Source organism: Manis javanica, chromosome 11, assembly GCF_040802235.1.
Source record: "Manis javanica isolate MJ-LG chromosome 11, MJ_LKY, whole genome shotgun sequence".
NCBI classification, from domain to species: domain Eukaryota; kingdom Metazoa; phylum Chordata; class Mammalia; order Pholidota; family Manidae; genus Manis; species Manis javanica.
This window is the reverse complement of record NC_133166.1, coordinates 35,206,022-35,219,634: the sequence shown is the minus strand read 5'-3', so window position 1 is coordinate 35,219,634 and position 13,613 is coordinate 35,206,022. Positions and strand designations below refer to the sequence as shown.

Below are 13,613 nucleotides of genomic sequence, written 5' to 3'. Positions count from 1 at the left end.
GTAATATAATGGCTCTTAAAATAGGACTAACTTTCCATTTTCCTTGTGATTTTGCCCTTTGGATTCCTCTCTTCATAGGTGTGATAGGTTTATAACACTTCAGTTTTTCTCCAGGCAGAGCATGAAGAAAAACAAAACTAAATCCTATTACTCTTCACACAAATAAGGTAGGCTGGAAACTACAGTTCAGCTTCATTTTCAAATGGAGATAAAATAAAAACAAAATTATCAGAAAACTTCAAGGAAGAGTCTAAATACAAGTGGTATGCCTGTTGTTTTCACCTCAGAGCTTTCCAAATCATTTTTCTTTTCTCATTCTTTGCAAGACTGCTCATCTCTTTTAGTTTAATTTTTCCAAGTAAGGATGCAGCTTTGTCACAAGAGACTAATAGGGTTTTTAATTCCAGGCTAGGATTTTGGGTACTATTCTACTGAAATCAGTAAAGGGCCAAAAACTTAATGATTAGGAAAATACTGTAATCAAAGTTTTGTTTAGGGAAGATTTCTGATAGAAGAGTAGAAGGTGGATCAATTAGTAAAGGATGTCAGAAACAGGAAGGCCAGATAAGAGGATAATTCAATAGCCAATGTGATAAGTCATGAAAGCATGAGGTGGTATAGGTAAAGTGATAAAGGAGAAGGAACAGAGAGGACAACAAGCAGAGACAGGAATGGCGATTGGTATCTGTAGAGTAAGGTAACAGGATGCAAAGATAGTGCTAATTTTTCTAGGTAAATCAGTTCTGCAAGCAACCACTAAACTAGAGAATTGCAGCACTGTGCCAGGAAATGAGGGCAGAACAACACTCACAGATTGAAAAGCAGTTGGAGGGATGAGAAATTTGGTTTCAGGCATACTTTTAGGGTGTGAGAGGTTCAATACTGAAATCATGGGGTCATTTAAAATCAAGGTCAGAGGAGCTAGGATCAAATCAAAAGCCACATTCAGATCAAGATTCAAAGTTCTAGGATATGTGATCTCAGTTCTGAAGTACTCTAATAAAGTCAAGGGGAATGCCTCACAATTCCAGAGTCACAAGTCTGTTAGTTTTGTGCTTCTAAAGCCTACAGGTTTCTGAACTAAATAAAACATCACCATACATTAAAAGATTTGTAGCTGCATTGTCTGATATGGTTGCCATACATCTATGATATTTACATATGGCTTCTTATGTTTTAATTAAATTAATTAAAATAAACTTCAGTTCCTTAGTCATACAGACACATTTGAAATGATCAACAGCCACATGTAGGAAGGGACTACCACACTGGACAGTATAGATACGAAACACTCTCATCATCACAAAAACTTATATTAGACAGCACTGATCTAGAGATTTGAATATCAAAAGGAATAGTGGCTGTAAATGACTTGTATGTTCTTATTCTATGTTCAAAATACACTTAGAATTTTATTACTGAGAAGCTCCAGCTTCTGCATATTAGGGAAATTACTTCTAGCCTTATCTCTTAAAGTAGATGTTACATAGTACCACCAATTGCTTTTTTCTCCAAATTTCCAAGTCTTTTGAGGCATATGTTTTTGTTTTTTAATAAGAGTTAAATGAATCTATCAAATCTACCTACATTTATCTTTATATGAACATTTCTCGTAGTTAAAGATTAGTTTTCTTTGGGCCATGTTTCTATTTTAATATCAATCATCTGAGGCAGTAGTATAAAAATGATCTGAACTCAATATATCAAACCTTTCTTTCACTGAAAATTTATTAACAGATTCACATCAGTATGATAAAAACTGAAAAACAATCATTTTCATCATTTATTCTTAAACTCAACAATATTCTCAAGATGATATTTCCCATGGTTAAGAAATATCTGTCATATTTTCAGTACCTAACATCATCCGCTTTCCCATATCCTATGCCTATTAAAAAAAAGAAAAAGAAAAAAAGACTATCTTGTTTGGGCTCTGGGCCAGCTTTAGACACAAAGCTCATTTTCCTGTACTGCACCTCTGCATACTCAATCCATTCCTGTTTTGTGTAGCATTTCACTCAATTTCTTAATTTGAAAAAGTTCATCTACTTGAATATAGTATGGAAGATTCAAATTAATATATCACAAAAGGGTCTGAAAAAATATAATTATCCGACCATATCTGATATATACATATTAACATAAAATTTTACAAAAAGCTATGATCCAATCCTGCCATCTCCTGTTTCAAATGTGTAACTACACAGCTCAAGCTAAATAATGTACAACACGTTTGGTTTTAACAGTGATTTCACAGGAAGTTTATACTAATGCCAATATTATTAACATAGTTGATAAGTGACTAAAGAGAAACTTACAGCTCACACAAAAGACCACTATCTTTTGGTTTTTAAAAGATACAGTATTTAAAAGTTTGTGATCAGGGTAAATGGGTATATTTACACTGAAGATTTTCAGCTCCTGCATCTTCCCAGCTTCATTTAGTTGTAGATTGATGCCTTTCCTTTGTAGAATTAGTACTGTTAAGTTCCCAGTAAATCCTCAACTGAATATTGAATATACTAGTAGTCTCAGTCCTCCAGCAGGTACAGGGTTTGAAAGAGTCTTACTACCTTATATGTAGCATCTAAGATGAGCCTTGGGAATGTGCTCCTCCTTCAATAACTCTGCAGACCTACTTTCGGATACCATGTATTGGACCAGTAATTGCCCCCTAATGGACACCTTTACCAGTTTAAAAGCTTTCCCAGTACCCTGTCCTAAATTCCTCCTAGCTTCCTTAAGCTGACTCACTTACTCATATTCTTAAGGCCCCAACATTCTTTGTACCCAACTTAGACCTAAGTTTTGGGAGAAGACGTTCTCCTTAAGAATCAGTTCCTCTATTATGCTTGTTACTGCCCATGCTGTCCTATACCTAAAACACTTCAACTGTTCCTTTCTGCTTCTAGAACTATTTCAAACTTCAGTCACAGAAACCAAGTTAATGTATTAGATTTGGGTTTCTTTAAAAGGCTCTGGGGATTTTACCTTGCAATGCCAAATTCTTGGTTAGGCCTTCTGCCATTATTGCGCTCCCACCTTGAAGAAGACTGTTCAGTAGGCGGCACACCTGAAGTTCCTGAGCTTCGCCTCAGCTGCGAAGTTGGTAAACTATTCCTACTGTTCAGTCCCTGGTGAACAATTTAACAATGGTTAAAAAGTCACCCTTCAATATGCTATACATGTATTATTAAAGACAGCATATAAAAATATCAACATGCAGTATATTTTTAACACATAGGAAAAACAGAAGATTTTATTCTGAAAATGTCAATTTTACTCAAATGTCATGTTCTGTGCTGTTCTTCTATTTCCTACTACTAAAAAATGATTTCTGAACTCCATTCAATTTAACTATACATTTTCCTTGTGCACATTTTACTCCTAGTTTCATGAGTAATAAATAATTGACAATTTAAAAAGCAGATATGAAAGATTTACCCTGAAAAACAACTTCAGAAGACAAGGTTAGGATTAGCCACTATCAGCCCTATATCCCAAGCCTTTTATATTTTTAGTACAATGCCAATGTACCTGGAGGTTAATCTGGAGAAATTACAGAATTCTGAGCTACCTTTTTGAATAATTAAATTCAAAACAACCTTAACATTAATAATATTTTACCCTAATTTTTAGAAAATATTTTAAATTGATCCAAACACTCAATTAACCAGAATATTCTATTTATTACCACTGTGTTTTACTGAAATATACATTTACATTATATTTAGGTTTTCCCAAGGATGTCAATTTATAAAGCCTCGTGGTTATAATTACAGTGCAAAGTTTCTTTATGTAACATAATCCTCTCTGATTTAGATTCATATAATCATTTTTAGTTCTTAACATATATATAAGACATTCATATTAAATTATCTGTTCCAACTCCCTTTTCCTAATTATTTCGTAAATGCTGTTGCTATTTTCTGAAGTAACATCAGGTGTTTTATATTCTTTTCCAAAAGCAGAGACAAATTAGATATGAAATTTCGGTAAGTTTAAAAAACTCAAAGAAAAGAAATTGGGTTACCTCCTGGTTCTTATATGACTTACACTTATCATTAGATTTAAATAGCAAAAATAAGCCTGACTAACAAAATGTTTAGGAAATGAGGCATTTAGGCATCCTGCTTAATTAGCATTATTGTTTAAAATGTTTCTACAATGCACACTTTTCCACACAGTGAACTGTCACAAACATAATACTGATATCAATGTGATTTTTATTATTAAGATTTTTAAGAATTACTATTTTAAAAAATTATTATTCTAAAAATCAAATGTCAATGGAAAATACAAAGAAGAGCAACATATCAGGTGAAAACTAACTCAAGAATATATTATTTATTGATGAATTTATTACTATCCCTTTTCCAGGCTTGTGATTAATTGACCTTTTTGTCAAAGGTAGAGTGCTAAAAACAAATGCAGAATAACTAAGTACCATTGTTAATTGGGCTTTGACTAATGCAGGTGCTACAATATACACTTTTTATAAAAGCATCATATAATTCCAGATTTGTGATCAATAATTATCAAATTTTTGTCCTAATAAGGCTTGCTTAATTTTTCAACATTTCTATACCCCAGGGCTGAGAACAAAACGAAATTAGATGATGATCAAAATCCTCCCAAAAACTATATTTAACTTTTTCTAATCTCTATGCACACTATTAGAAAGAACAAAATTAACTGATTTGAATTTCATCTCCTCTTGGTTGGTTTACTTATGTGTAGAATAGAGTAAACTAGAATAATGTCTAAAATGTTCCTATTTTTAAAGTTTTACGATTTTATCTATTGGTAAACATATTGATTAGATGTCTTACGATTTTTTCTATTGGTAAACATATTGATTAGATAAATAAAATAACTAAAAGCACTCTGAACAAACATAATATATATCTATTTGGAGTAGCATTTATTATTTTCTTAAGGAAATCCTATTTTGAAGCATTAATATTTAAAGAGAAATTAATCCCACGAATGGAAATATCAATGCCTATTAGGCTATAGCAATCTCCGGTGGGCAAAGGGGAGAAAAAAACAGTTTAAAAAAAATGTGAAAATTAGTTTAAAATAATGCTATGTAATTCACAAAAATGAGGATTTTAATGATCATTTTTCTGAAGTTCATCAAGAACAACTCCTTGATTCTAAAGAATAAAATAGATTAAGGACATGACTTGACTACTAGTTTGTTATACAAGAATTAAATCTACTTTTTATTCTCTACTCCTAAAGAACAATAACACAACAGTAATAAACAGTTATTAGTTATTACCAATGAAGTTTCAACTGCTAATTACAGAAACTTTTTTTGAAAACAAAAACAATACTTGTTTAGAATTTTGGAGATTATAACTACCTCTAAAGTCCCAAGCAGCTCAATATACTATAAAGAAAGTTGATCCTTGAAAAATAAATTATATTTTATCTAATATTATTTTATCAGTTTTAATTGAGAATATCATTAAATGTGACATATAGGACTAGCTGATGACTGTATTTTGACCTTGTGAGGTTTCCGATCTCCTTTCTCAGCTGGGTCCTCTATTTCTGAGCAAGGGTAAAATCCAGGAAATGGTGTGAGAGGATTAATCTTTGGCCTACAGGAACCTGAGAAAGCACCCATCAAGCTACTGATGCTCCGCAGGGAAGAAATGACTTGTGGTGGAAGGGTCGGATCAATCAGAAGATCTGACACCATATTGCGAGCCTCATTTAGTACTGAAAGATCAACTCCACTTCCACCTCCAGAATTCTAAAAAAGAAACAAATAAATAAAATTACATATTTGTTACACAGAAAATTTAACATTTAATAAAAACCTACTGTACTTTAAATCAAGGTCAACCTAACAATAAGTAATTTAATCCTTTTAATGTTAATCTTCATTTCTTTGCATGTGGCATAAATGACATAATAAATGATATAATTCTAACTTTAAAATATTTTGATGCTTAAATAGATAGCATAGACTTGACCAATATATGCAAGAGCAGTTTTATAGTTATGATCAAATTTTTAAATGTTCATTTACCTTGGTTCAACAATTCATATTATAGGAAGGTATTTGTCAAACTATTATTAATTTAGTGCCATCTGCAGAGACGTATTTTTTTATAAGGACTAGAAATAACTGGACTTTGCCCCCACATTGTGGAATGTGTTAAAATAAAAACTAATACAAAATAATAATTCACAAGAACAACAACAAAAAAGAATTCCACAAAAGTAAAGACATTAGTCAGTAAAAAAACAAATTTAACTGGATCTATATTGTCAGAACTCAACCAAGAATTAGGAGAAGTGCAAGTTGCAGTGCTCCAAAATCATGTGACTATAGACTATCTACTGTTAAAAGAACATATGGGATGTGAACAGTTCCCAGGAATGTGTTGTTTTAATTTGTCTGATTTTTCTCAAACTATTCAAATTCAGTTAGACAATATCCACCATATTATTGATAAGTTTTCACAAATGCCTAGGGTGCCTAACTGGTTTTCTTGGTTTCACTGGAGATGGCTAGTAATTGTGGGTCTGCTTTGGTTATGTATCTGTATTCCTACTCTGTTAATGTGTGTACCCAATTTAATCAGTAGTTTGTTAAAACCTATACATGCTCATGTTACTCTACAAGAAGTTATGTCAAAGAAATTATCAATCTTCCCATGTTTTCTTCTGTCTGCTACCTCTATAGCTTTTCTTCGTCCTTCCTAATTACAGCCCTTTAGTAGAATTTGTGCCTCATATCGAAATTTACCGAGTATCATAATTCTTCCAAGTGGTAAAGATACCTCAAGACAAATGCTGGGCATAGAAGTCACAGGGCATAAATCTGCAAAGAAGTAAAAAGATAACCTTTTCAAAGAATATTGCTTCTCTCTCACTTACCAACTTTACATTTCCCTGTATGGCCCTGGAAGACGGCTGGTTAGCCAGAGACGGGTAAGATTTCTCAAGGGAGGAACAACCTAAGACAGGCACAGTAGCAAGGAGGCCATCAGGTGAGAAATTGGGGATCAACTGAGGTGAGGCTTAGAACCTCACACCCCCTGTTTTGAGAGAAATCTTCTGAATCCGTGGATGTTTTGTGGTCCCTGTCTAGCTTGGATTAATACTTAACCTATAGGCACAGACCTGATCATTTGCCTCTTACAGCACTAAACTATGTTTTCTACCTTTATCTTGCATCTACCTACCACTTCAGCATTTTATTAAAAAATAAAATAAAATAAGGGAGAAATGTGGGATTCACATATAAATCAAGTATAAAAATCAAATGAATAATCATATCTGACTTGATTGTTTATAGTCCATGATGCATTATCAAAACTGAAAGTTCCTGTGATATGACTGCGCTTGCACTGTTCACCATGTAAGAACTTGTGCATTATGCTTCAGAAGATTGGAGACTGCTAAGAATTAGGCTTGGGGTTGATTAATGATTGTGCATTGAGTCCCCTATGCAGAATTTTATTGTTGTTAACAACCATTTGATCAATAAATATGAGAGATGCCCTCTCAAAAAAAAAAATAGTAAAGACATTAGTTAGCTTATTAATGAGCTCACTTCTGTAATATTTTTCAATTCCAAATACATTGTGGGAATTTGATAAACAATTTCATGGTTAACTGAGCATACAGGCCTTGGTCTACTCTTTCGGGCTGTGGTTCTAATGACAATTTAACTTTCAGGGCACCCACAATAGTATTTCAGTCTGCCTGATTTTTTTTTTCCTGGTATCACAAGGGTTCCCACTGGTCCTTCCTGGTGCCTCAGTTGGGGAGGAAATGGAACTGGGGAGGGGAAGCTTCTTTGGGATGGGCCTCCTGACACCTCCAAGTGGGAAAAGGGACTCTCTTGGCCACAGGGACAAAAAGCACTTCCTGTGCTAGGCACTGTGGCCAGGCCACCCGGCCATCCCAATGTGTCTCACTAGGGAAGGTGAGTCTAATGACCAGTAGGGAATGAGAGTGCTTCCCATGGCCAATTATTGTCAGTGGAGTTCCTGGTCAATTCCCCCTGCCAGAGCCACCAGACTTGCTTGGTGTTGGCGGGAGGGAATGAGCCTACTGCATCACATTCTGTTGCTAGGTTGGGGATCAATGCCAGGACACTATTTGCTGTTGGGTGGGGGTTGTAAGAAATCCTATCACTAGGTTGTTTCTCCATTACAGGGCTCCCTAACCAGTCCACCCTCCTCTCCATTTTTCAAAGTTTTCCTTTGGTTGCCTTTTATCTTTAGATTTTATCGGTAATTTAGACACTGTTTAAATTGGAAAAGAAGGATCTTGGTGTTTATGACTGATGAGAAAGCCCATTACGCAGGTCAGGGAACCAGTTCCTTTTAGGTCAAATGTGGCTTTCTTGATTCATCTGACTGTAATTGTTACATTATTTTGCTCACCAAAACACAGAAAATACTTTATTCTTATGTGCTGTTGTGGCTATTCTATTCACACTTTAAAATCCATTCAAAAGGATATTCATTTTCCAAAAATTAGTGTTGAGACAACTAACTAAATAAATAAAGAGGGGTAATGTTTTTGTAAACACAAAAGACAGAGATAACTTTTTAATGTATACCTATTAGTGTGAAAACCAGGTTTAGAAACAGCATGTTAAACACATAATTTTTGCAGCATAAGACATACAAACACACATGTTAATACAATGGGAAAAGATCTATAAAGATATACATCAGAAGTTAACATAATTAACATAGTTATTGATTGATGTTTATGAGCAATATTTCTTTTTCCCCTATGTTTTTATTTTCAATTCTTACAATATGAGTATTTTTTAGGTGATTGAAAAACATCTTTAAAAAGTACCTATTACATGATTCTATTTATATATATAAAATTCATAAATAAGCAAAACTGAATGCTAAAAGTCAGGATAGAGACTCTGGGGATATTAGTAATAACTGGAATGGTGTATGAGTGAGGTTTCTGAGATACTGGTAATCTTCTATTTCTTAATATGGGTACTAGTTACATAGAGTATCTGTGATAATTAATAGAGCTGTGCATTTTTCTGTATGTATAATACAACAAAATATAACCAAAAACTGTAAGTAGAGTGTTATTGCTTTCCTAACAAGATATTTTGCCAATTGCTATATGGTCTTTAAAAAAATTAATATTTTTCTCTTCTGTTGACCAGTTGCCATCAATTGGAAAAAATGTCATCCTTAATATAGCATTATTACTTTCTTCTGAGCCCAGATAGCATTAGCAACATTTAAAAAATTAATATGTGTTTTGTTTCTTATCATTTTCTTTTTCCCTTACAATTAAAATATATTTTTTAAAAATTTACTCAACTAAACAAATCCTAACATTTGCAACAACATGAATGGAGTTAGAGGGCATTATGCTCAGTGAGATAAGCCAGGCGAAGAAAGACAAGTATCAAATGATTTCACTCACCTGTGGAGTATAAGAACAAAGAAAAAACTGAAGGAACAAAACAGCAACAGACTCACGAAAAAAGAAATTTACAGACCAATATCCCTGATGAACACAGATGCAAAAATACTCAACAAAATATTAGCAAACCAAATTCAAAAATACGTCAAGAGGATCATACACCATGGTCAAGTGGGATTCATCTCAGGGATGCAAGGATGGTACAACATTGGAAAATCCATCAACATCATCCACCACATCAACAAAAAGAAGGACAAAAACCACATGATCATTTCCATAGAGGCTGAAAAAGCATTCGACAAAATTCAACATCCATTCATGATAAAAACTCTCAACAAAATGGGTATACAGGGCAGGTACCTCAACATAATAAAGGCCATATATGACAAATCCACAGCCAACATCACAACATCATACTTAATAGCGAGAAGCTGGAAGCTTTTCCTCTAAGATTGCAAACAAAACAGGGATGCCCACTCTCCCCACTGTTATTCAACATAGTACTGGAGGTCCTAGTCATGGCAATAGGGCAAAGCAAAGAAATGCAAGGCATCCAGACTGGTAAAGAAGAAGTCAAACTGTCACTATTTGCAGATGACATGATATTGTACATAAAAAACCCTAAAGACTCCATTCCAAAACTACTACAACTAATATCTGAATTCAGCAAAGTTGCAGGATACAAAATTAATACATAGAAATCTGTTGCCTTCCTATACACTAATGATGAACTAACAGAAAGAGAAATCAGGAAAACAATTTCATTCACAATTGCATCAAAAAGAATAAATACCTAGGAATAAACCTAACCAAGGAAGTGAAAGTCCTATACCCTGAAAACTACAAGACACTCATAAGAGAAATTAAACAGGACACTAACATTCCCTGCTCTTGGTAAGGAAGAAGTAATATTGTCAAAACGGCCATCCTGCCTAAAGCAATCTACAGATTCAAGGCAATGCCTATCAAAGTACCAAAATCATTCTTCAATGAACTGGAACAAATAGTTTTAAAATTCATATGGAACCACAAAAGACCCCGAATAGCCAAAGCAATCCTGAGAAGGAAAAATAAAGCAGGGAGCATCTTGCTTCCCAACTTCAAGCTCTACTACAAAGCCACAGTAATCAGGACAATTTGGTACTGGCATAAGAACAGAGCCACAGACCAGTGGAACAGAATAGAGAGTCCAGATATTGACCCAAACATATAAGGTCAATTAATATATGATAAAGGAATCATGGACATACACTGGGGAAATGACAACCTCTTCAACAGCTGGTGTTGGCAAAACTGGACAGCTACATGCAAGAGAATGAAATGGGATCATTGTCTAACCCCATACACAAAAGTAAATTTGAAATGGATCAAAGACCTGAATGAAAGTCATGAGACCATAAAACTCTTAGAAAAAAACATAGGCAAAAATCTCTTAGACATAAACATGACCGACTTCTTCATGAACATATCTCCCCGGGCAAGGGAAACAAAAGCAAAAATGAACAACTGGGACTATATCAAGCTGAAAAGCATCTGTACAGCAAAGGACACCACCAATAAAACAAAAAGGCATCCTACAGTATGGGAGAATATATTCATAAATGACAGATCCGATAAAGGGTTGACATCCAAAATATATAAAGAGCTCACACACCTCAACAAACAAAAAGCAAATAATCCAATTAAAAAATGGGCAGAGGAGCTGAACAGACAGTTCTCTAAAGAAGAAATTCAGATGGCCAACAGACACATGAAAAGATGCTCCACATCACTAGTCATCAGAGAAATGCAAATTAAAATCACAACGAGATATCACCTTACACCAGTAAGGATCGCCACCATCCAAAAGACAAACAACAACAAATGTTGGTGAGGAGGTGGAGAAAGGGGAACCCTCCTACACTGCTGATGGGAATGTAAACTAGTTCAACCATTGTGGAAAGCAGTACGCAATTTCCTCAAAAAGCTCAAAATAGAAATACCATTTGACCCAGGAATTCCACTTCAAGGAATTTACCCTAAGAATGCAGCAGCCCAGTTTGAAAAAGACATATGCACCCCTATGTTTATTGCAGCACTGTTTACAATAGCCAAGAAATGGAAGCACCTAAGTGTCCATCAGTAGATGAATGGATAAAGAAGATGTGGTACATATATACAGTGGAATATTATTCAGCCATAAGAAGAAAACAAATCCTATCATTTGCAACAACATAGATGGAGCTATAAGATGTGGAGTATAAGAAGAAAGAAAAAACTGAAGGAACAAAACAGCAGCAGACTCACAGAACCCACGAATGGACTAACAGTTACTAAAGGGAAACAGACCGAGGAGGATGGGTGGGAAGGGTGGGATAAGGGTGAAAAGGGGCACTACGATCAGCACACATAATGTGCTGGGGCAGGGTGGGGCATGGGGAAGGCAGTATAGCACAGAGAAGTAGTGATTCCATAGCATCTTACTACGCTGATGGACAGTGACAGTAATAGGGTATATGGTGGGGACTTGATAATGGGGGGAATCTAGTAACCACCATGTTGCTCATGTAATTGTATATTAATGATACCAAGAAAAAAAAATCTACCTAAGTGAAAGTTCCAACTATTTTAGTTATAGAAAATCTTATGGCATAGAAAATTTGTGAATGTAAATTTAAATGTCAAAAGTCTTATTACAGATAGTAATTATTAGTGGTATTACTTATACTTACCTGATAATGAGGTTTATACCATTGCTTTAAGTCCCAATCCCAAAGAATCATCTGAAAAAAAAAAAAAAGGATTCATTTAGTTACTAACTAGAAATAAACAAACAAATATAGGTACGAACAAAACAGAGCACCTGCAGTTTCAGATACCTAACATAGCTTAAAGTTTGGGAGAGGAATTGGGAAGGTGAGAATAAAAATTATCTTTAGACAGATATTTCATAAATTATTCAATCTGTGATTGAGAAATCAGAATAGTCAGAATCAAGTCACTAAAATAAGGTATATTAACCTTCAGAATATCTATTACTACAAAAAGGAAAATATAAATCCAAAATCATATCCAGTCACCAAACATACAAGAAAAATCACACATCATCAGACACTCTCCCCCTCCCCACCCTCTCTGAAGAATCATCATTTATCATTTTAAACCAGTGTCAGTGGATGGTGCTCTTCCCTTACCAATAAGGCACTTCCTCACAGGCAGCCTAAAAAAAAACCGTGTCCTTGTGGCTAGCTTAAGTATAAAGGAATGGATTAGGTCACTAGTGATGGTTTTCCTATTTGTCTCCTTTATTAGCCTATCAATGGTAACTTCTTAGTCCCAGACTAGCTTTTTCCTGCCCTTTTCTTCCTAACAGGCTTTTTGGGTGCTTCCCCATCCAATAGTCACTATGCTCAAGGAAATAAAATAAGCTTTAATTTAGCAAGCTGTAACTGCTACTTATCATTAATCCTAAATTTCCTTTATGTTTACTTAGTTAATAAATAGGCCTCCTCCTTTTGCTGAAATAATTTACTGTAACTGCATTATTCTACATAGCTTTGAACCCTAATCTTGAATATAAGCTTAGTTAATTTGTAATATAGCCACATAATTTCAATATACAGCACTATTTTGTGTTGTTCCTTGTTATTGGTCTTAAGTCTCCTGGCTGCAAAAGATCTTAAGGGTTCAATATTTTATCAGGAGTTGGCAGATTTTTTCTATAAAGGGGAAGATAGTAAATATCAGTAGGCTTCTGCAAGCCATATATGGTCTCTGTGGCATACTCTTTACTTCTTTGTTTATGTTTAACAAGCCTTTAAAATGCAAAAAACAAAATAACATTCTTAAATTGTGGGCCACACAAAACAGGCTGCTAGCAGGATTTGGTCAGTGGACTGTAGCTTGCTGACCCCTATTTTAGATAATATACCATCCTTAATCACTCAAATTGTCAGTTGCCATTACCACCATCTCTTTGTCAATATCTTTGCAGAAGGTCATCTCATGCCAGTGAAAAGAAACCTATTCTTTCCCAAAGAAAATCCAGACACACTATAAACATACAAAATTCATGGACCCAGTACCCACAAAATGGCTGTACTACATCATATATTAGTAGATTCATTAAACTTATACAGTATTTTATATGACCCTAAGTATGGTCCTGATATAATTATTTCAGGATGTGA

At 34.4% G+C, this 13,613-nt stretch overlaps 1 protein-coding gene across 2 annotated transcripts in view; it reads right to left on the bottom strand.

Annotated features, from left to right (window-relative positions):
- PDE3B (phosphodiesterase 3B) overlaps nt 1-13,613 on the bottom strand; it is a 177,303-nt gene that overhangs the window by 52,104 nt on the left and 111,586 nt on the right. For both annotated transcript variants that reach the window (XR_012122619.1, XM_037026925.2), the window contains exons 2-4: nt 12,156-12,206; nt 5,519-5,767; nt 2,992-3,134 (exon numbers count right to left, since the gene is read on the bottom strand). Coding sequence is in view for 1 of the 2 variants with exons in the window: in XM_037026925.2 (XP_036882820.2) it covers nt 2,992-3,134; nt 5,519-5,767; nt 12,156-12,206 (443 nt within the window). In the remaining variant the exon portion in view is untranslated. The remainder of the gene's footprint in view (nt 1-2,991; nt 3,135-5,518; nt 5,768-12,155; nt 12,207-13,613) is intronic.